The sequence below is a fragment of the Hippocampus guttulatus genome, chromosome 6 (genome assembly GCF_054856545.1).
Source record: "Hippocampus guttulatus isolate MCC_2025c chromosome 6, RoL_Hgut_1.0, whole genome shotgun sequence".
NCBI classification, from domain to species: Eukaryota; Metazoa; Chordata; class Actinopteri; order Syngnathiformes; family Syngnathidae; genus Hippocampus; species Hippocampus guttulatus.
Window position 1 is genome coordinate 3,017,911 of NC_141266.1, and position 24,747 is coordinate 3,042,657.

Consider the following 24,747-nt stretch of genomic DNA (forward strand, 5'->3'; position numbering starts at 1 on the left):
TTCTATTTTTTTGGGGGGGGGGGTTTAAATACATTCGAATTATTCTCTAACGATTGAAGAATATAAAATTATATTTGAGTGCCATTCAAATCGACTACTCAAACTCAGATGACGAAAATATCATTTACACAATAATTTGGAATGCTGTGTACGATAGTTTTAATAAATCACTAATATGTGCCAAGAACTCCCATGTGACCGCGGTTTTTGAGATGATTTGTCGGCGACTCTACCGAAGCCCCTCCCGTTTCGGATGCCCGCATACACAAAGATAACGCACCTTGTATGGCGGCGCAACGTCACATCCGGGTCTTCAGCGGCGGTCCCCTTCCTTGAGCACAGATTGCGCTACCTCGGCTTCTGTTGTTGATCTACAACACCTCTTGGTTGATAAACGTGAGAGACTCTGATTCAAATCTGTGAAGGACGTGAGAGGTATTTGGGGAATTTACTTTTATGTACCAAAAAGTGGAACCGAGGAGAAATTGCAGATTCGAAAAGGGGCATGCTATTTTAACGTGAGAGAGATTGTCTCCACTTTAAAACCGATGATAAGGTACTTTGATGTTTGCAAAGCTAGCAGGCTAACCCCGGCAATGTTTTACGATTTTCCTCAGTCGCCAGTTTGCGTCGATGACCGTCTCATGTAAAGTTACCAAATTAAAAAAACAACAACAACAACATTCATCTTAAACTTATGTAATGTTTGGAATTGGTTATGTTAAATGTTGGCGGCTCCAATGTTAGCATGGGTCCCAGTTTCCTAAAGGAACTGTAGTTTCGTGTCCAGGAGCTGCATTCATTTTCGAGCATCACGTTGAGTGTTATTCTTTCAATACAAGTTAGTTGTTGAAGTTTTGCTGCGTTTGGGTTTTTTAGGTATATACGATTTATGGTTTAAATGGATACCTGATGTAAATTAAAGGTAACGCTGCATACATTGATATAAGAGAATTGGGCATATCGCTTATATCGGGTAAATTTAAGACAGTCAATAGGTGGAGTACTGACGAGAAGGCTAGCTTGATGATCATTCAAAATCGCCCACATGCTTTGGATCAGTTCCCGGACTTATGAAAGGCCTTTGAAGCAGAAGGTGAAAGACTTGCAGCCCGTGGGAAGATGGCGGAGCTCTCCCACAGGCGGTGGTGAAGCCAAAACTTCGGGACTTTTTGGACTTATCCCCGAACATCTTGGCTCATTTCATAGAACACATGCAGGCCAAAAAACGTTACTTAGTTTTGTTCTCTGCCGGCGTGTGTCTCCTGCTATTTTGTTTCGGGGGTATTCATGTACCACTTTCCAGACGAGGTCTAAGCCGGCGACATGCGCGAACTCCTCACCCTGGGGCGCAGTGGCGTCGCTCCCCGGGGGCCGTTCAACCTTACAGCGCCGGTGAGCAAGACAACGACGATGCGAATGACCACATATCTCCTCGTCAGAAGAGAGAAGCAATCGCCGGCCTTTTCTCTGGGAAACATTGCAGAATGGAGTCCTGCTTTGACTTTTCTCTATGTGAAAGAAATGGCTACAAAGTTTACATCTATCCTCACCAGAAGGGAGAAAAAATGTCAGAAAGCTATCAGAACATTTTGTTGTCGATTGAAGCCTCCAGGTTCTTCACACCGGACCCGGACCGGGCATGTCTGTTTGTCCTGGGTTTGGACACTCTGGACAGGGACCAGCTCTCACCGCATTATGTGCACAACCTAAAGGCAAAAGTCCAGAGTCTTCCACTGTGGAATGATGGTAAAAACCACATCATCTTCAATTTATACTCTGGCACATGGCCTGACTACACGGAAGACCTGGGCTTCGACATTGGCCTTGCCATGCTGGCTAAGGCCAGTATCAGCACAGAGAACTTTCGGCCCAGATTTGATATATCCATCCCCCTTTTCTCAAAAGAACACCCCAGGACTGGAGGGGAACGGGGCTACCTTAAACATAACACCATCCCCCCATTTAGGAAGTACCTGCTGGTGTTCAAGGGAAAAAGATATTTAACTGGAATAGGATCTGGTACAAGGAATGCCTTGTATCATGTGCATAACGCCGAGGATGTTGTCCTTCTCACCACCTGCAAGCACGGCAAGGATTGGCAGAAGCACAAAGATGCACGCTGTGACAAGGATAATGCAGACTACGACAAGTGAGTACTATTTTGACCATCATGTTGTTCATTAACTCATTGAATACCACCCCTTTTCACTGGGGCAACCCCCTCAATCCCTCACATTTTACTGAATTTTGACTGATTTGCAAGGCCCACAGAATTTTCTGTTCTATGGCTAGATATACATGCAACCTGTCAAAAGAAAGGTGAGACTCTCTTCTTTCAGCAGAAAAAAAAGTTTGTTTCTAGCTTTCTCCATTCGTTGGCAATCAGCATTAGAAAACTGCTAAGTTTGATGGAAAAGGCCGATTTTCTGCAGAAATCCAGAGAAAATGAGCTTTTTGTAAAAGCATGCATTTCAAGCATCATTTCAAGTTTTACACTATTTTTTGCTTTTGTGGCAGCTCAAATACCTCAATAATGTGTTCCTCCTACAAAAGAACATTACAAATAATGTTTTTGTAGCAAAATAATTTATTTGCACACAACAAAACTATTGAACTATGAACAAAAGTGCAGCTGTGGAGAAGATGGTTTTTGGTTTCCATCCAGTTTGTCACCACATCGATTCATCCCACCACGTCCAGATGCATGACCTATAAATTATAGAAACATAAAAAGTTGCAAATATATCTTGCTGCAGAGTGAGGTACAATAATTTTATTTACCTTTCTTTCCACCACCAACGCGAGGAGTCGTCATCTTTTGGCTTCTGGTTGGACAATCTGTAATTTATTGAAGTATGTACAATTACCACACTTTTATTTTTCTATTTTTTTTTTATGGTTGCTTTCCACTTACATTTCAACATCTCTCACACACACACATACATGCTCGCACACTGCTATTTACACCATTCATTCCACGTTGCTCAGCATCCAATTTGAAATGAAATGGAATATGAATTTAACACTAGTGGTTTTAGCAGAGCTGAGCGGACCAAATGTGTCCTGTTTTTTTTTGTTTTGTTTTTTTAAAACCTATGGCGACATGCAAGTCAGCACATTTACGGCACATATTTTCATCCACATCTACGAGACGCATCAACTGTACATAAATGATTAGTGTTACTGGCAACTTCATAGTATAGCGGGGAATGTAGCGGTACATAAAAGTGACTGAGGAGGCATAAGAAGTGATGAAGTTTTGAATGGGAACTTGCAAGCTAGTCAGCAGTTACCTCCTCGTTCCAGCGGCTCTGGCGAGGACTCTCAGCTGCTTTCCGTTATGTCCGAAGGCACACATTCGTCCAACATATCGGGATCCAAATCGCTCTCCAATTCATCGTTTTCGCCGTCGTCTACGAGACGATTCCAACAAATCGCTGACGTGTGCCCGGCCGGCGTCGGCCATGCGAAGCAATGCAGCCTCTTTGCCGTCATCGCTGGAAGTCGCCGGGGAGACGATTTGTGGGCGATGTGGGGCATCGGGAGGCACAAAATGCTCTGCCAAGCGATGATCGCTGACGTGGAGCAAGTTCATCTTCATCAGATGAACTCGAAACTCGGCGTGAGCTATGCGGGCTGCGTGTAGCACGCCATGTTTGTGCAGGCCGACGTTCGTTTGACGGGTGCCGCTTTCGATTACGTGACCGAAGTTCTTAGAAACCAAAACCGAAGTTGTTTTGCAATAAAGCACATACCCACACTTTATACAGGTGCTGGTACCTGCTAGGGGCGTCCCTTTAGCGTCCACTTACACGCCCACCCTTCACTCATTGGCGGACTTCTTCCCCGCATGCCTGTCACTCACGTCTGCCTTTTCTCGCTCTTTCTCTCCATATATGTATATATACACGCCCACCCTTCACTGATTGGCCGACTTCTTTGCTGCATGCCTGTCCACAGTCACTTCCGCCTTTTCTCTATATAAACAGCGTGTCGGCTGTCAGTCAGGTTTTGGAACTCAGCGCATACCTAAGACGCTCCGCATTATAAGGCGTCCTGTCCATTTTTGGAGAAAATTTAAGACTTTTAATGGCGCCTTATAGTCGTGCAAATACGGTAATTTCAAACCTAGTGCTTAACCCAGCCCCCTGTCTTCTCTATACTTCTCCGAAATACATTTTAAGATATTTATATTTGAACTGATTTATCGTTGCACATGATTATTAATTCTAGCCAGGGATGCTGGTAATGTGCCACTAAGTACTAAATTACGAAGTAACACTTTACTCCAAAATGTGCCGATTTTCAAGCAACAACTAAAACTGTATTTTTTTTTCCCAGTCCAGAACTGTTATTGGTTATCCATCCATCCACTGTGATCCAAGCCAGTTATCCTCACGAGGGTCGCATGTGTGCTGGAGCCTATCTCAGCTGTCTTCGGGCAGTGGGTGGGGCACACCTTGAACCGGTTGCCAGCCAATCACAGTAGTTTATAGTTACTATTCAAATATTACAAGACATTATTTTGTTGAGCACGTTTAATTCTGTGTAGCACGGTGCTCGCCTGGTTAGCACGTCCACCTCACAGTGCAGAGGTGCAGGGTTTGATTCCAGGCCCCGGTCTTCCTGTGTCAAGTTTGTATATTCTCCCTGTGCCTTGCGTCAGTTTTCTCTGGGTACTCCGGTTTCCTCCCACATTCCAAAAACATGCATGGCACGCTGATTGAACACTCCAAATTGTCCCTAGGTGTGTGTGTGTGTGAGCGTGGATGGTGGTTCTGTCTACTCTGCGATTGGCTGGCAACCAGTTCAGGGTGTACCGAGCCCGCTGCCCGAAGACAGCTGGGATAGGCTCCAGCACACTCCCGACCCTTGTGTGGATAAGCGGATTAGAAATTGTATGGACATTTACTTCTCTGTGGTAGCAATGTCGGTGTTTCACTCAGCAATAATACCCTAAGTCAGATCAACTTTTCTGTCAACCACCCTCCCGGGATCGCCCCTTACCGCGCACGCGCGCGCACGCCATTATGAGAAACGGCCTGACACGAAGGCATGCAATGCACCGTTGCAGCCTGTTAATTATCTAGATAGCTCACACGTACCGTTTTAAAGTGCTACCCTGGGCCCTCTAGATTCCTATTAATTGCCTGTGCCCTCTGTGAATTGTACACGAAGCAAACTCTGAATGAGAATAATGACGATAAAAGATGTAGCGCAACAGCTCTGTCACAAGCTGCAATTGCAGACTGCTGAGCGCTAACAACTTCCGGTGACGTAGGTCACGCGCCACCGTAGGTTAATGATTTACCTGCTTTATTTTATTTTATTTTTAAAATATTTTTTCCTGAAAATGAGACTGATAGGATGATTAGGGTGCAGCGTACATTAACACAAAAAATATATGACTAACATGTACAAAGACACACAAATGTTTTTTTTTTTTTTCTTCTCCTCTACACCCCTCGGATACACTTGGGACCTTTCCTAGATCTACCGGTCGATCAGGATCGACGTAATGGGCACCCCTGCCAGAAGTAGTTGCCGTTAACCAGCTGCAAGAGGCATCAGTGAGAAAGAATTGACGAGTTAAATAAACATGCACACACCTCTTTGCCTCTCTCTCACACACACATTTTATTGTAAACCTAATAGTTAATCAGTAATATAATGTGGAAGGACACCTCACTTTCCTCAAACACTATACAGACGCTCCCCGACTTACGAACATTCGAGTTACGAACAAGATTTTGTATTGCGCGCCTTTTTCCGAGTAGTGCTTCTTTCCGCCGCTAATACCGACGTGAGGCGCTGTGAGAGGAGGAGGAGGAGGAGGAAACGCCTGTCCCCATGCAGAAATTCGAGACGGAACTCTTGGCCGAGGGGTTTTCGCTCATAGATAAAGCCATCGCACTCTTTGAGCAGCAAGACCCAAATATTGAACGTTGCACAAAGGTTGCAAATCAAATGAATGATGCCATACAGTGCTACTGCATCATTTATGATGAGAAAAAGAAGAAAACTGTGCAATCGTCGTTAGATCACTTCTTTCGGCCAGTTTCTACTACACCCTCCAAGGAAGATACTTGTCAACCCCTCATCTTCTTCTCCTGGACCCTCAACTTCTTCCTTCATCGATGTTACGGAGGAGGAAGTAACTCTTGAAGCCCCATGATATAAAATCCTCCTCTTCCTTCTCCTCCCCTTCCATCATCTCCTTAAGCCTTCGAGTACATCTTCCAAAAGTAAGTTAAACGTCATTTTATTATACTTATATAAAGACGTGTGCACATTTTCAGAATGACGTCTCTGATCCACTGGTGAAAGGACACTTTGATCCTCTCCTCTTTCATCTATAACTGCTTCAGACAACAAAGTGTATGCAGAAAAGTGGTGAAGATTGCACGACTGTCTGTGTCCTATGTGTCTTGTTGTGTTATTTTTGTTATTCTGACTTCAAAATGGCGCCGCGAGAGTGGCTGCCTTTCCAGCAGCTCCTATATTTTGTTGTTCTACTTCTTCCTTTCATAACTTTGCTGCTGTGAATTGGGAATTTCTCCATTGCGAGACTAATAAAGGTTTTCTTATCTTATAAACCTTAAACACACTTATATAAGCCTTAAACATACAGTACATTCCATACAAAATATAGCACTGAAGCAACTTACGAACGAATTCACCTTACGAACGATCGTTCGGAACGTATCTCGTTCGTAAGTTGGGGAGTGTCTGTATTCCTCACTGAAGTCACTCGACGAATAGCTATACATTATAGAACATGTAAGGGAAAGTCTGGTATTTATAGCTTGAACATGGTGAAATGTATTGTAGGAGATTTCAAATTCACCTTAATGTTTGAGGGAGTGACATACAGTGATCCCTCACATATCATGGTCAATGGGGACTTACTGTTGTTTTGCTGCCTCTCGCGTACCTTTTGCTGCATTTTCGCTATTTATTTTATTTTTTTTAATTTGATGAATACTTTTGAAAAATCTGCAATGCACTAAAACCGCGATGAGTGAACCGCGAAGTAGCGAGGGATTTGATGACTCGCATGTCCACAATTGGCAACGCAGGAAGGATCCAGGGATATTTGCATTTTTCAAGCTGGAAGTAAAGTCACGATTTTGAGTTTGTGTCAACCATAAACAAAACTATTCATGTTTATTGCACACTCTATGCTGTAAACAAAGATTTTGTTACTTTAAAACGGTATAAAAAACAAAACAAAACAATGGATTGCAGTCTTTGCAGCCCAGTATGTTATCACGCTTGAATAGAAAGTCACACCAACTCGTGCGTGCAGGAGACCCCCGAATTTGTGTTATATTCATAAACAATGTACATTATAGATGTTGAGTTTTGCCATGACAATATTAATAGCTAAATATGTGAAGATTTTATTTAAAATGTACTGATGTTAAGCGAGGTATAGAAAGCCTGTCATTTTTTAAAAATTCTAAAGTAAACCTAAGTGAAATCCAGAAAAGAATCATTTATTTAGAATAAAATAATTATGCTAAGTCAAAGAGGTTGTCTTTAATTTTATTTTATTTTTAATAAAAACATGTATTTTAAATGTGACTGGCCAGGTGTCATTTTTATGTTCAACAGCATTGTTGGTATCTGCTGAATGTAACCATTAAAGCATTTTGTAATCAAACTTAGTTGTTCTATCTAATAGTAGATAATAATCTAAATCTAACCTTTGAAATAAAGAAGTGGTTCTCAATTATTTTCTGTCGCCCCCCCCCCCCCCGAGGAAGAGGAAAACACCCCCCCCCCCCCCCCCGCACGACTATAAATAGTATCTTCTTCTTCTCCTTTCGGCTTGTCCCTTGCCACAGCGAGTCATTAATTTCCATCTTTCCCTGTTCTCTGTATCCTCTACTCTGACTCCAACTACCTGCATGTCTTCCCTCACGGCATCCATGAATCTCCTCTTTTGCCTTCTTCTGTCTCCTACCTGGTAGCTCCATCTCTAACATTCTCCTACCAATGTATCCACTGTCCCTCCTCTGTACATGTCCAAACCATCTCAGTCTGGCCTCTCTAACTTTTTCTCCAAACTTTCCTGTCTTGAGTTGTCCCTCTGATGACCTAATTTCTGATCCTGTCCATCCTCCTTCTATCACAAATCACTCCTGACACTTTTCTCCAGCTGTTCCAACCTGCCTGCACTCTATTCTTCACTTCTCTTCCACAGTCTCCGCTGTTCTGCACTGTTGATCCTTGGTACTTAAATTCCTGTACCTTCGCCACCTCTGCTCCCTGTATTTTTTTACGACTATAAATAGTATCATTTGTCTGTAAAATTGTTATAAGTACACCTTTGCGTAACACTGTATCCTTATTAACGTATAAGAGAATAAAAAAGAAAGAAATATGGACCAAGTTTATGGACCAACTTACAACAAAGAATAGCTTTAGTAACTGGAACAGAAAAGATTTAAAGTGCATATGAAATTAGAAAATAACATTAAATCCTTAATTTAACAATAAATATTTTTTGACAGACCATGTCAAACCATATGATACTGAAAAATAAAATTACATAAAATCAATAACTAATAATGCATTCAAACTAATCACCAACATTATCTCAGAGCACAATATTAAAAAAAAAACTTTAACCAGCAAAACAAAAATATATAAAAGAGTGCTTTTTTTTGTGCTTTTTTTTTTTTTAAATCAAATATGATGTCTGCATACCTGTCAACTTTTCGGAGCGCCAACCTGTATAAACTACCAAAAAAATCCTTATAAAGAGCAAAAAATCCTCATAACATACCAAAGCATTTTATGTCAAAATAACGGCACAGAAAAAAACCCACGAAATTTTCAATGATATTTATTGTAGATCTCCATAATACAATGTCTGGTTAATGTCTAATCATCATTCTACTTAGTGGCATTACTGTGTTCAGAGTTGTATTCCGGAAATGAAAGCATAAACGGAACTACCTGTCAGGGGGGGAAAAAAACAAAAAACGGAAATTTTCAGAATCCGTATGATTTGTGCGATACGGCCATATACGTAAGATTCACCACAAAATCCGTATGAACTATGGCTAAACCGTATGAGTCTGGATTAATGGCTACAATGAGCACGTTTTGCAATGCACAGCTTTTCGAAGCGAGATTTGAAGCAGGACACAGCAACTTTCACCTCCTGCTCAATGTGTAGCCAGGACTTGTATTTTAGTTTACTGAAGTAGCAGTCACAAAGCGGCATGATTGTTGGCAATATTCGGCACGTTTTCGCTGAAAAAAACTCAAGCAGCTTATCAGCGTGATAGGGGTGTAATGTCTTTAAGTGACGCCTTAATTTATTTGGCTTCATGCTGTCCGCTACCAAAATTGTTAGACACAGTAAGTACATTGACCTTTACTTGTCTGCCACCGCAGTCACATTGAAGCCAAGCGCTACATACACCTCGTCATATTTCCTCCCTGAGAATGCTCCCTGCTCAAACTCTGCCAATGAGAGCGCCACTGCCCCCTAACGTAGTGGAGGTGCAACTGCACGTTATTTTAGGACAGTAAAAAAAATAAAAAAGCATGTTCCCCGAGGTCAAACGCGCTCCCCTTGACGGAGCCTCGGGGGGGGGGGGGGGCGCCCCACTATTTGAGAAACACTAAAATAAAGTAACTGGGTTACCTTTTTAAGGCAACACTGACAATGCTGGTTAACAAAGCTGCAAAGTTGGCAATGCTGAATCCCCTCTTCAAAGGAGCTATGCAAACAAAAGATAAAAACCTTGTGCTCAACATTGTAGTTATGGCAATTAATATTTAAAACTATCTATATCGATCTATCTATATCAGTAAGTTCTATTATCCCAACCACAATATGCCATTGTGTTCGCCGTATGAGTTCTTCTGATTCCTATATGTTGATTTACAATTGCCAGTGGACTTCCTTTTGTGTTTGCCCAGCCTGCTGTGTTGTTTTTGGTGATTGCTGGATGTTTTGGTTTGCCTTTGGTTTGTTGGGATTGATTAGAGTAAGCAAATAATAATAATAGATTACAGTATGTTGTGCGCGTAACTGGAAGCCACAGTGGCCCCTGTTTGGTCAGTCATATCACAGTCAAACACAACTGTATGGGCCAGGAAACAGTTGCTCGCAAATTGTCTTTTTTGATCTCTGCTAGTTGGCAACCTGCTGGGATTGACCCTGATGCCCATTATTTTCTTTGCTGGACCATTTCAAAGTACAGTCAAACCTCGGTTTTCGAACGTCTCGGTTCTCGTCCAATTCGGTTTTCGACCAAAAATTTCGATTTTTTTTATGCCTCGGATGACGAACAAATTTCGGTTCTCGAACAAACTGAGCGCACTTGAATGCACCATTTGACTCCTCTCGCCCTCCTTACACGAGGAAGTGACGATTCCTCGCGTAGACGAGGAAGTGACGCTTCCTCGTGTTGCTTTCCATTGTGAGCAGACATGTTCAGTAAACATTTTTATTTTAAAAAGAGCGGGGTTTCGGTTTTCAAACAATTTTGATTTTCAAACAGCCGTCTGTAACGGATTATGTACGAAAACCGAGGTTTGACTGTATGTTAAAAGGTGTCATGTGCAAATCAGGGTTGGTGCTGGGTCATGAAATCTTTTAGCCAATGTGGCTAAACAGTATAAAAATTGTGTAGCCACGTTCAAGCATAGTTATGACGTTGCATGTTATTTGGCGGTGATGCCTGTTTTGCCGTTATCTTGCTATGTGCGCTGCTCATGCATGCACACAACAGAGACATTGTAGTCCAAATAATACAAAATGTGTAACACTGTAGGGAAGATGTATTTTTTTCTGATTGTGGGCATAGTGTGATGGCTAACTTCATGTTGTAGTGGTAGAAATGTGCCAAGTTATTCCTAATTAGGAAGTGGCAAATGTGCTGAATCGCCAAAGATGAAAGAGGGCACTTGCAAAGCGGGGAGGACTGCTAATGCAGTAGCGCGGTTGCATCAGCTTGTCCCCGTTTAACTTTGCCTCCCCAAAAAATCACAACAACTGAGAGGGTGAAAAAGAGTTTTATGTTATATCTCACCAGTAAATAAATTGATCTCGGTCTTTACCCCTGTTTTGAACTTATCTTCCATCATCCAACCGTTCCATTTTCCAATCCGCTTATCCTCATGAGGGTCGTGGGGCATGCTGGAGTCTATCCCAGCTGTCTTCGTGCAGTAGGCGGGGATTCCCTGAATCAGTTGCCAACCAATCGCAGGGCGCACACAGACAAACAACCATCTGCGCTCACACTCACACGAAGGGACAATTTAGAGTGTTCCATTAACCTGCCACGCATGTTTTTGGAATGTGGGAGGAAACCGGAGTACCCATAGAAAACCCACACAGGCACGGGGAGAACATGCAAACTCCACACATGAAGCTTGGAGCCGGAATCGAACCCTGCACCTCTGCGCTGTGAGGCCGGCACGCTAACCAGTCGTCCACCGGGCCGGCCAGAACAGGAACCATTGCATTAAAAAAAATTGTCTTTGATGAAGACCGTGTTTTTGACAGTCATTACTTCTGCACTCCAAATGACAAAGTAGCACCATTCTCTGTGCAGAATGCCCGTTTGCAATTGCACTCGGTAGTAGTATGTGTGTTTTGTGTCCAGTGCCACCATATGACTTCAGACAGAAAGCTACCAGTTGTCTCTTACTCAGTGGTGTGGAGAAGTCTTTCGTGCCCCCCGCCCCCCGTTCCCATGATACATGGATATTTGATTCCTAACACAAAAACTGTCAAACCTTTGCATTTTGTGATAAAGTTCATTATTTTCTGTAATGTCCTGAAAAAACATTAGACTTTGATATATTCTAGATTCATTACACACAACTGAAGCAGTTCAAGCCTTTCATTGTTTTGATATTGATGATTTTGGCAAAAAAAAAAAGGAAAAACCAAAAATCCCTATGTCAAAAAATTTGCGTATTTCATCCGACCAATTTAAAAAGGTCAAGGTCATCTTTATTGTCAAATATGCCTACATATGACATGCAGCATAGATGAAATTTCTTTCTCTCAATCCTCAATGCAAATATGCATGCAAATATGCTGTGCATTAAACACACAGCTAAGAAGATAGCAGCTACACTGTATAAAAAGACATAATATGCAATATGAACAGTATAAACAATATAGACAATACAAACAGCATAAACAATGGCACTGGTGGCTATTGTGGGTAAAGTGAGGTAGTGCGTTGTGCAATATGTAGATGTCGGATAATGAGGGGAGGGTCATAGTCTGTGACAGGAGGCAGGGGTCGGGCAGAGGCAAAAAAAAAAAGTTTACCGTCAAATAATTATGCTCAATTATTCATTCAATACTTGGTCAGGAATCCTTTTTCAGAAATGACTGCTTCAATGCGGTGCAGTATGTCATACAGAAATACCATCTGGTGAGGCAACAAGGTAGGGATACTCAGAAGAAAAGAGCAGTCAAAATCAAAATGTGACTTTGATATGTAGACTAACTAAAAGTGTGTTATCAATGCACAATGTACATTGCTGGTCTAAAAATAATAATAATTTAGTTGTTAGTGCAGAACAGGCTATAAAAATCACCAGGCATATGGAACAGGTATTTGGTGTCCAAGTGCAGTGATGTGATATTTTGAAGTTGAACTTGGATGTTTGATCCCAGATGTTTCTAATATCCTTAAACCTTAATTTTGCAGGTATGACTACAGAGAGATGCTGTACAACTCCACTTTCTGTCTAGTTCCAAGAGGACGTCGGCTAGGTTCTTTTCGCTTCTTAGAGGCATTGCAGGTCAGCCACACATTCATATTTCATTATCCGTATTTTTCTTTTGGCATGGTTGTAACCCCTTCAATACATCCGCACTCCCCTGCAAAACATTCGGCTCTGTGGTTGTTTTGACTGTTGACTGAAAATATTTGAGCTTGAAATGAAAACAATATGTATGAGAGGCCAACTTTTTTAGCTGAGCACAAGTATCAGAACCAGAATTTAAAAGTAGCCTTCATTAATTTTACAGGTGTGGCTTGATTAGTTTGGCTTGGAAAAACACAGAGCTGAAAAATACACCACACACATCTATATCGATATATTTCACTTTTATAGCAACAGTATTAACACACTGGTAAAACGCTCATGTTGGGTCCCATGAGATGGAATAGCAAGGCAAGTTTATTTATGTAGCACATCATCATCCATCCATTATCTGAGCCACTAATCCTCACGAGAGTCGCAGGCGTGTTGGAGACTATCCCAGTAGTCTTCGGGATTAGGGGGAGTAGACACTGAACTGGTTGCCAGCCAGTCACAAGGCAGACATAGACAAACAACCATTTGCGCTCACAATCACACCTGCGGACAATATTAGAGCAGTCAATCAACCTACCATGCAAATTTTTTTGGAATATGGGAGAAGACCGGAGTACCCGGAGAAAACCCACGCAGGCACGTGGAGAACATGCAAACTCCACACAGGAAGGCCATTGCCTGAAATTGGTTTAATCCGGCCCACAGACCGTGCATTTCACCCCACTGATTTAAACAATGATTAGGTCTCCATTATAAATAAAGAGAAACCTTTTTTTTCCTTTTCATTTGGTCTTGTGTACTTCCATGACAGGCAGCCTGTGTCCCAGTGATGCTAAGTAATGGCTGGGAACTGCCTTTCTCTGAGATCATCGACTGGAACACTGCAGCTGTAATTGGTGATGAAAGGCTTCTTCTTCAGGTAAACATTTACATACCCATCTGAACAAAGGGTCACTATGTTTTAAGCAGTGTTGAACTAATTACTGGTACAAATATTGAACTGAATTTTGTAGCTGACAGAGGAGGCTGCACAATAATTTTTAAATACAGATTTGGGGGGAAATGCAGTGAAGCGAGCCCCCACTCTCTATCAAAAAAGATGTGGCGCTCAGCGTGCTGGTGTCACATGACAGGCGTGGCTGCAAACTACAGTCTTTTGCGGACATTACTCCACGCAAAGAAACACTTAAGTGTTGCCTGGACTTATTTTGTCTACATGTCCGACAGGCAAGGAGCGCTGAACCGACATGTGGAGAAAATCTGTCTGCAAGTTGTGTTCTAAAGCTACATGCTTCGAGCTAAAGAGGTCACTGACGTCTGGACCAGGCATGCTGAATTCTCTCACGAATTCAAAAAGCTACAGCTTAATTTGTGACACGTTTCAAACGCTACCCTTCATGTCAAAGGTGTGTGAATTATTTTACGATACGCGTTCTTCTTCCTGATCTGTTGCATTCGATGAGGCACTATTTGTAGAGTACTGAAGTAGAGCACATAGCCATGCAGTTGCATTGTGTCATACCAATTAAATAAAGACATATTTTTTCTTTGGATCTGAACTAGGGTGAAAATAGTAATAATTGTTTTCTGGATTTGTTGAGGCAGCCAACCTGAGCAATCGCTCAACCCATTGGTGGAAACCAATGGTGAGGTATGCCGTTAAACTATTGGACCTTTCTGGCATGTGGGACTTTGGACAAAGCTGATTAAGTGCTGGCTGGTCTGGTTGTCGCTGAGGCAAAAACCTGTGCAAGGGAGGTGTTCAGTTAGGCCATGGAAAATAAATTTGGGACGGCGTTGAACAAATTCTTATCCACTGTCCGGCATTTGAGGAGGTTAGAAGCAGTGCACCTTTAACTGTGTTCAGTGAGGATGAGGCGCTGCTGACCTCGACTCGGCACATTGTGAATCAGTGCAAGAACACTTTGAAGACCTCCTCAATTCCACCAATGTTACTAGGAGGAAGCAGAGTTGGGGCTCTTCTATCTCTGTGGTTGATGTCATCGAGGTGGTTCAACATTTTCTCTGTAGGATCTATCCTGGTTGACATGCTTCTGCAACATGGTGAGGACATTGAGGTCTGTGCCTCTGGATTGGTGTGGTCTCCCTTTTTAATAAGGGGTACTGGAGGGTGTTTTTCCAACTGTTCACACTCCTAAGCCTACCTGGAAAAGTCTCTTCAGGGGTGCAGGAGATAAGGGTCCGTTGCCAAGTCGAATCTCAGTTTCAGCAAATGCAGTGTGGTTTTTGTTATGGCAGTGGAGTCGTAGTAGACCAGCTCTACACCCTCACCAGGGTCTACAAGGTGGTATGGGAGTTCGCCAACCAGTCTTGATTTACTTTGTGGACTTGGAGAAGGGGTTCCGCAGTGTCCCCGTGGGCATCTTGTGGGGTATACTGCAGAGTAAAGTGTATCGGAATCCCTGATGGTTCGTGTATGACCAGTGTCAAAATTAGGTCTGCTTTGCCAACATTAAGTCAGATTCGTTTCCAGTGAGAGGTGACCTCCTCCAAGGCTGTGTTTTGTCACCAATTCAGTTCATATCTTTTGTAGACAGAATTTCTAGGCGCAGCCAGGGTGTTGAGGGGTCTGGTTTGGGGATCTTAGTTTTATATTTCTTTTGTAGATAATGTACGACTGGCATGAAAATCGGCACCTTCAAATGTGAGACCATGGTACTCAGTCGAAAAAGTATAAAGTGACCTCTCTAAGTCAAGAATGAAATCCTGCCACAAGTGTAGGAGTTCACGTATCAGGGGTAGTCATGAGTTCACGAGTCATGGACAAATCATCAGGCCGATCGGCACAGCGTTTGTAGTCATGGGGAGTCTGTATTGGTCTGTTGTGGTGAAGAAAGCTTTTGATTTATCAGTCGATCAATGTCCCGACGTTCATGTGACCTCGTCACGAGCTGTGGGTCGTGGCCGTGATAATGGATGCAAATGACTGAAGTAAGTTTCTTCCGTGGGGTGCTCGGTCTCTCCTGTAGAGATGGGGTGAAAACATCAGTCATCTGCAAAGAGCTTCTACGCATTGAGAAGAGCCAGAGGAGGTGGCTCGGCCATCTTTTTGGGATACCTCCCTTGGGAAGCGTTCAGGAAACTGAACTCATCCCACTGTGGGGGAGACCCTGAGCACAACCAAAGACACACTGGAGCCTCTTATGTCTCTCGGTGGCCTGGGAACACCTTGAAAAGGAGAGCTCGTGGAGTGTTGGAGTGACTGGGTTTAGGGAAGTCTGGGCTTCCCTACTTGAACTGCTGCCCTCACGACTCACCCCGAATAAGAGAAGTTGATGGTTATACGGATATATGTAATACCATTCACCATGGGATCACTTGCACCGCCTAGAATCGTCTGTTCCCCACCCTTCAGGACATAGCCTGCTAGCTAATACATAGGTGGACAATCAAACCTATATACAAAGCTTTTTCTGCTTTTTAAAAAAAAAGTAGTTTAGCCTTGGTTGAGGTCTATGATAAACGTCCTTTTAGTTATGCTGTATATGCTCGTCACATTATATTACATAGCTATCAAAACAAATGTTTTGGTGGACCAAAACGTCTGTACAGTACTGGATATATACAGTGGCTATATAAAATGTTCAGTCATTTTTACAAATGTTAAATGTTTAGTGTTCACTTGTTTGTAAGTGTTATTTTATCCAAAGTATTGTAATTGGTATCCTTAAATAATAAATAAAAAAACTTTTGGAGTTGATTAGCTGTCAGCTCTTTATTCTTCTGTGTTTGACTTATTCTTAAGTTTGTGCCATAGTATAGCTTGTGTATGAGGACTGTATTGAGATTCGAAATGAAGGGATAGTATCAAAGTCAAAATTTTGGGATGGTGTCAACCATTTCAAGTTTTTTATCATTTGCACTTTGGGAATTGGAATCCATGTTTGCCAAATCTCCTTTGGGTTTTGTCACAGAAATATGATCTTTGAGGGAAATAACCAGAATGATGTTTCCCAGTGTTTTAGAGGTAATTGAGCCCATGTCTTGTTGCTTGTATCACAGGTTCCCTCAACAGTTCGCTCAATTCACCAGGATAAGATTCTCTCCCTGAGACAGCACACCCAATTCTTGTGGGAGGCCTACTTCAACTCTGTGGAGAAAATAGTTTTGACCACATTGGAGGTATAACACTCATTCACGTTAATGATTACGAGCAAATGAGGGCGCATCTATTCAAACTTGTGTATTTGAATAATTTAATGCAATCGGTTTTATTTCATTACAATTACAATTAACAGTGTGGACATATGAGCCAAACATACTTTTACATTCATCTTTGCAGAGGCCCACGATTTCATATGAAAGTCATACATGTTTTTCAGTGTGTAATGACAAATCTTTATTCTTTGGTATACATCAATTTTGGCCTGTACTACTGACCACAAGGCTCGGAATAAGCTGTCTCGCATCGCAGTTTGCTTCTTAAGCAATCTATCATATTATTTAGAAAAAAAATAGTTTTTCATTTTATTTCTCAGTACTGTATTTATCTTTGTAAGTTCCAGTCCAACCCCACCCCATTGTTAAAAGATATGGACGACTTAACTCATTCACTGCCCATGACGAACATTTCATCAAATTAGTCACACCCTCTGCCTTTGACGAATGAATCTGGGCGGGGATGTTCTGATTGACTGTCTTTCTTCTTTTGTTTACCTGGGTGGCTCGATCAATGCTGTTTTTAAACTTAAATATTTCAAAATTGTTAACAAAAAAAGAAATCCATGAAATACCAGTACCAGTAACAATGGTTGTTGTTTGGGACTGCATTTGAACAGTAAGTTGATGGAAAGGATTGCCTTTTAGAAAATGTTGCATGAAAGTCTAAAATACGCTCACAAAGAGGAAACATGAACCATTAAAAAAAAACCGGCTGTGTTTACCTGAAGTTGCATGAAAAGATGTGACGGCACAAATAATTTATTTGTCTTCTGAAGAATGGTTTTATTTCAAGTGATGTTTGACAAAAGGCGTGATTTCTTCCAGGTATCTCATTGACAAGCCATAAATGCCTTCAAATAAAATCGTAGATAAGATTCTACTCCACAAAGAGCAGCAAACAACCGATGTGTTCAAACCTGTCTGTGTCCGCTGTGCAGATCATCCAGGATCGGCTGCTTCACAACGCGAGGAGTACCCTCATGTGGAACAGTCTTCCTGGAGGTCTTTTCGCCTTGCCCCAGTACTCCACATATCTTGGAGACTTCCCCTTCTACTATGCAAAACTTGGTGTGTAAAATTTTGATACACAGATGTATAAATCACATGAGTGCACAACACTTGAACAGCTGTTGTGGGGCAGCTATTGAATTTGGGTGGAGGAATTGGTTTATGTACTGTACTTTTGAATAATTCAACTTCAACAATTAGGCCAGGCCGATTACATGTGTGCTTTGGTAATTGGCCAATTAGGCATATTGCTAACCTCCTAATTCAATTCACTGGCACGTCTTTTATAAGCAAGACTAATGAGTGCCAAGACAAGGAGATTAAGTCATAATAGTCTGCAATTAAACAAGTGTTGTTTTTTTTTGTGTTCTCGCATTTGTTCAGAACGAAATATGCACACACACTTATTATTATGCAGCGCTTGTCATTTTTTCGCTTAATTTCTCCCCTTGGCTGCATCTTTGCTGTTTTCCAGGTATCACGACATACCCCAAGTTTACAGCTGTCATTCACATAGTGACCCCACTGGTCTCGCAGTCCCAGCCAGTCATGAAGCTGCTCGCAGCTCTTGCCAAATCACAGTACTGTGCACAGGTGAGGCAAACCAATTCAAGGTGATCTGTTTATCATTCATTCATCAAACAATACCGGAAGTTTAAAAAAAAAACACTTGTCAATATTTGTTACAAGAACCTAAATGACAAAACGGATAATGACTTGATTTCCCATTTCCCTGTGCATGTGCACAAATGGAAAATGGAAGCAACAGGAAACGGGCGATTTGGATGTTTCATGTACATCGGATCATGTCATCTGCCCCACTTTACGTGACCCGGAAGTAAATTTGAAACAGATGAGGGCTTTCACCTGACTCGCAGGAACTTCTTTTGAGACGCAAGCATGAGCAAACTTTAAAATTTTATCACTTGCTGCGTTATTAAGCAATTTTCGTGCAATTTGTTTTGTGGCCACCATACAAAAAAAAATAAATTCAGTCTGCGTTGATAATCATCTGAAGAAAAGTCTCAATGTTTGGTCTAACGGCATGGGCAATGTCTGGAGGCTTTTCTGACAAAGTTTTAATACCTTCAACAGGCTCGATGCAGTACATTAAAATGTGTAAAATAAGGAATTTGTTGTTCCCATTAGGTGGCGCAATAATCTTGTCATATACAGTAGCTGTTTTTGGGCTGTGACAATTTAAATACTTGTGAAATTCGTGATTTTTGGGAATGTGCAAAGGAGTTAACCATTTCCTCTTTTGTGGTGAAGGAAATATAGGCAACAAACGCAAAATTTGATCCCCAGCCTTTGTCTGATAGTATTTCGAAAAGATTTTATGACCCCTTTAAACGGGCAAAATAGAACAAAGAATGTGTGAAAAAGAGTGAAGTCAACCAAGTAGTCCCGCCTTTTCATAATACAGCTCAATCATCAGACTTTGTGTATCATAAATCTTTGGAATCAAAATTCAATTCTACGATTGGTTCTGAAAGAAACTAACATTGCAATTCAAAGTTGTGACTCTTCTACTACTTAATTGAGATTATGCAAAACTGAAAAACTGTAATGAGACACATTTACAATATTTTGTAGGGTTCTACTCAGATTGCAAACATATGAAGTTTCGTATTTTAATTGTTCTGTGGCACGCAATGACATTTCCAGTTCTTGTGGGTGGTCTTTTTGGTGTCACGGTCCCTGGAATGTTTCGATTGCACGGTAGCGGTCCCGCTCCCCCACCTTGGAAACAAACCAAAGTCCCTCGGTTGAGATGACATAAGCAGTTGCCTTGTGTTTTGTCAACTGTTGAATCTGGGAGAGTGTTAACTCGGTCAGTACCAGCCAATTCTAGACCAAGTCTGAAAAGATGTTTAAAAACGTCTTTGGGAGTGAATGAGTGAATAATCGCGACACCGGCTTCAAAATTAAATTGTGCTTTTTCATGTCTGCATAATTGCTACACTAAACAAAGATTTTTGAGAGTGTGTACTTTATCAAACTTTATTTTACTTGACCAGTCTTTCTTCTGTGCAGGTGATACTTGTGTGGAACTGTGACAAATCTCTTCCTGCCAAGCACCGCTGGCCTGTCACCTCAGTTCCTGTCTTTGTCATAGAGGGGAAAAGTCAGGTAAACCCACATCCAAATCCTTCCCTCCTTAGATGTGATTATTGCAGTATTTACATTGTGTCTGTAGAGGCAGAGCCCCGCCCCCCTTGAATTGTCTCTGTCTCAAGTGTCAAATTCCGTTCAGATTCCGGTTCCAAATAATTCTAGCTTTCAATTGGTTTCTGGGTGTCCACAAACTATGGCCGTTCATTTTTAACGGCGTGCAGCACAGACTAAAAGAACATTTGACATGACTTGTGTCATTTAGCGGCATCTTAATACGGTACTTTGATGGTTATTCGGACATCCATAGGAGTGCGCTTGGCAAATCAAAAAATCCATCCATCCATTGTCATGTGTTCCGGAATGCTCCGAAACAGAATTGCATTCCACGAATGTAGGCAGAGAAAAGAGTTGATCTACAAATGCAGAGGCACTGTCCCCAAAGTCCATGCAGGTTTGTAGAGGTGTTTTAACCGGCCAAATAAATAAACACCCAAATAAATGACTCTCAACTATTAAATGAATTGTCGAAAATTTTGATCATCGACATCATCCTGACTCGTGGACTAATTGCGGCAGCCCTCATGTGTACACCGACAAAAACAAAAAAAGCAATTTGGTAAACCGGTTCAGGTTGGCAGCAGGTGCAGTGTGCAGGTACAGTATGTCTTTACAATGTGCCTGTTGTGGACACAGTCGTGTCTGTTACTGCAGATGAGAACATGGTCTTCCATAGAGTACTTGTATAACCTGGTCCACATCACCCATTTTCTCTGGCACTTTAACATCTTTCCCTCCAACTTTGCTGTCATATCTCCACTGGCCGTCCACCCTGATTGAACTCATGACTACCTGACCACCTCAGAAACTCATTTCAGATCCTGGCTCCATGCACCATTATTTAGAAGAGCTTGCTCCTATTATTATGAACTAGGACTCATTCTGTCTGTTTGTTTGTTTTGTTTCACACATATCACTAGGTTATTAGCAGCCGCTTCCTTCCGTATGATACCATCCCCACCGATGCAGTGCTCAGTCTCGATGAGGATACGGTGCTCTCCACCACAGAGGTTAGGTCTTACCTACAAATGCAAATGTTTGTTAAAAAGTGTTAAAGCAGTGTGCTTAATAGGGATTTGCTGCTCCCCTTTATCACAGCGGATACCTTCAGACCCACTCGGGATGGGTGAAGAGCTACAATATAGAGAGACAAATAGGTTTTCATTCCTCCTACATGTTAGACATTTGACCTTCGTAAAACACGCTTTTTAAACATGCTATCAACGTATTTGAGCATAAACAGAAATGCAACCACAACATATTGGAGTGTCTGCGGACGTGCATATGCCTATAAGAGGCGGGGCCAAGTGGGCTGGCGCAGAATGTTGAAACGTTTGCGTGAGAGTCTGGTTGAAAGCTGTGGCTGACATCAGCTTTTCTTGTCTGATTCATGAATCTACAAACAAATGCACTACTTAGCATTATTTCAACACTCTTCTATCATGCTGCAGCCATTCACATTTTGACATTATGGGACCAAGATGAAAGTGAAATGATTTTTCAAAATCATCCACCCCTGCCTGGATCAAACACTTGCTGTTCAATGAGAGAACATCAAGTTTTGCTAAAACCACTTAAATGCTGACCTGCTGTACTGGAATGAATAATACACGAGCAGAAAAGGCTACTGTGCAATGTGTACGACCGTACTCGGTGGGGATGTTCCGATCAGGATTTTAAGCTGCCAATACCAATACCGATACTCCATGAGTGTGAACGGCTGAAGCACATTCCGATACCGATCCCATGGTTTCTGTGTAAGATTTTCAATTTTAGAGCTACAACCACAGATTTTTCTAAATCTATTAATCACTTTATTGAATTGATTCATCAGACTTTTTTATTTTAAATTTCTATCCCTCTACTACTCAAATTGATTCCGTTACTGTGTTGGTCGGTAACGTGTCGGAAAATAGTAGAGCAGCTGTTTGCAAAATGTTCGATACGGATTAAACCCAGAGATAATTACTACTCACGTTTACATAGCCTTGTATTCCAATTGCAGTGAAACCAAAGGATGATATTTTTGTCAACGCCAAAACTTGTGCTACAGAGCATACATGCTTGCTTGTTTTTTGTTGTTTTTTTTTTTTTTTTTTTTTGTGACGCAGATAAACAGAATGCAGTAACACTGCACAGGCCTGTTATACGATCTAGCCACTGTGTGGCGCAATACATTTAATCAAGTTATAAGGATGTTAATCTTTGTCATACATGTGTGTTTCTGTAACTGGTAGTTGAATGTGTGTTGTATTGAAATGATAACATTTGTCACTGTTTGGGGGGGTTGTTTTGTTTTGGGTTTTTTCAAACCGTAACTTGACATCCATGTCAGTTCCTCGACGTCATTGCCGATGCGTTGTGCATTGCTGGTAAAAATTGATGAAATGTAGAGAGAGTAACAGCTATATACTAGTATCTATCGTAAGAAAATTGTTGTATTTGGGAAACGTTAAGGGAAAAGTATGGCAACTTCTTCCCATAATAATTATATACGTAGGGCGATGATTGGATTCACCAATCACGTATTTTTTTTCACTAATACTGACTGATAGGTCACTGATCAGACGGAGCGTTCCTCGTATGCGGAGCTTGCAGATACGAGTGTGTATCTGTCTTTGACTCTGTTCCCAAAATGTAAGAGTTTTCTTAATGTCTTATCTAGGTGGAGTTTGCATTCACTGTGTGGCGAAGCTTTCCGGATCGCATCGTTGGGTACCCAGCTCGCAGTCACTTCTGGGATAGCAACAAGGAGCGTTGGGGCTACACCTCCAAATGGACCAATGACTACTCCATGGTGCTGACTGGAGCTGCCATCTATCATAAGTACTCAAGTCCTGCTGTCACCACGCCAACTCTTTTTGACACTGTTGTAGTCTACTCAGTCCCGTACTTGTTGTCTCATTGTTCTCAGATACTACCACTACCTGTATACAACATACCTTCCAGTCAGTCTGAAGACCATGGTGGACCAGATGTCGAACTGTGAGGATATTCTGATGAACTTCCTTGTGTCCTCGGTCTCGAAGATGCCCCCGATCAAGGTCACGCAGAAGAAACAATACAAGGAAACCATGATGGCTCAGGTGAGTGACGCCCCCCAGTGTGGACCAAACATTTGCTCATGTGTGATATTTTAACAAGGTGGCATGAAAGATCCTAATATGTGACTGTCTGTCAATCTTGCCAGAGCTCCCGGGCTTCTCGCTGGGCTGACCCGGACCATTTTGCGCAGCGTCAGACTTGCATGAACAAGTTTGCCAACTGGTTTGGCACCATGCCACTGGTTCATTCTCAGATGAGACTCGACCCGGTCCTCTTTAAAGACCAGGTGTCCATCCTGAGAAAGAAGTACAGGGACATTGAGAGGGTATAACCCTCCAGAGCCCCCCTTGCTCTCTGGACAGGACTCAAAGAGACAGAGAGCGAGTGAGGGGCTGTCCATTTCTTATGTTTCTTCAATGGATCAAGAGAGAAGCAAGTACGGGTAAGAAGAGTGACAAGGACAGATTTAGCAGAAGGCGGCACACACACACCTCATCTCCTCTGTATGGCATCTTTTGTTTGTTCTGCCAAGTTTTGGGCACGAGCAGATTGTGCAGCTCCATCTCTAATTTTAGGCACTGTAGGCCTAAAACTGACTGACCTTGAAGTGGAATTGCCAAAGTCCTGGAATTGGATTTCTAATGTGTGTGTTTTTTTTTTTAATTGCCCTAAATGGTAACAAACCACTGCAGCCCTGTGAAACTGTTCCCCTCAGTATACTATGCACACGTTCATGGACGTTTTGCTGATGATATAATAATAGTCAGCAATATTCTAGATTCTTCTATATTCTAGAGAATGCAGAGTATAACACTATTTTGGATGTGTTTTTTTAATCACAATGCTGCTCCTGTTGTTTCACAAGTGGTGGCTGGGCAGGTGGGGAGAGCAATGACACGCCCTTCTCTGCATTTAGGGTAAATTTATGCTCAGTGCCTCAACATTAGTCTTTTGATTTGCAAATCTGAATAAAAAGATGTGATCCAAACGATGTGTCTAGCTTGTATTTTCCTCGTAATCGGTGATTGTCTGTTTGACTCCTATTAAAGTTCCTATTTATGAAAGTGGAAACATAACGGAATTGAATGTAAGCAACAGACCTAAACGTTTCCCTTGTTTGACAGCAAAAACGGAAAGTATGTGAATGAGAGAACTTTCAGTAGGAATTTAGCGCTATTAAAATGCTGTACCCGTGCACAGAGAGCCAAGCTCGGACTCTCCATCTAGCTTTTATTGTAGCATACGTTTTGCCCCATGGCTAGTCAACCTGGCTGTGTCCTCGCTCCAACCCATCAACAGCGCATTAGGCAATCAGCTGTATTCCATAGGTGTGATTTACTGAGCAATCAAATTAATTTCGATGTCAACATCCAAGTGAGATGTTATTTTAGTGTTCTGACAAGTGTTGGACATGTTACTTTCAAAAAGTGTTTAGTTAAAGTGATACATTACTTTGTACAAAACAGTGTCTGACATCGACAAAGTCTTGACTGTGCTGGTACAGTTGTGTCGAGTGACATATTT

At 41.9% G+C, this 24,747-nt stretch overlaps 1 protein-coding gene across 1 annotated transcript; it reads left to right on the plus strand.

Moving 5' to 3' along the window:
- The first annotated feature begins 319 nt into the window (after positions 1–319).
- Positions 320–24,211, plus strand: LOC147203311 (exostosin-1-like). The gene is made up of 11 exons (XM_086114108.1): positions 320–2,152; positions 12,702–12,795; positions 13,625–13,732; positions 16,837–16,956; positions 17,934–18,063; positions 18,479–18,597; positions 20,041–20,136; positions 21,099–21,188; positions 22,844–23,004; positions 23,093–23,264; positions 23,369–24,211. Exons 1-11 carry the CDS (start codon positions 1,215–1,217, stop codon positions 23,552–23,554), a joined length of 2,214 nt encoding a protein of 737 aa, XP_085970234.1. The 5' UTR covers positions 320–1,214; the 3' UTR covers positions 23,555–24,211.
- Positions 24,212–24,747: the final 536 nt, after the last annotated feature.

Excerpts from the sequence above, each read along its gene's own strand:
- LOC147203311 (XM_086114108.1), top strand. The coding sequence starts at position 1,215 with ATGCAGGCCAAAAAACGTTACTTAGTTTTGTTCTCTGCCGGCGTGTGT. Across the intron at positions 18,598-20,040 it reads AATCACAGTACTGTGCACAG|GTGATACTTGTGTGGAACTG; the intron begins GTGAGGCAAACC and ends TCTTCTGTGCAG. Across the intron at positions 23,005-23,092 it reads GGAGCTGCCATCTATCATAA|ATACTACCACTACCTGTATA; the intron begins GTACTCAAGTCC and ends CATTGTTCTCAG.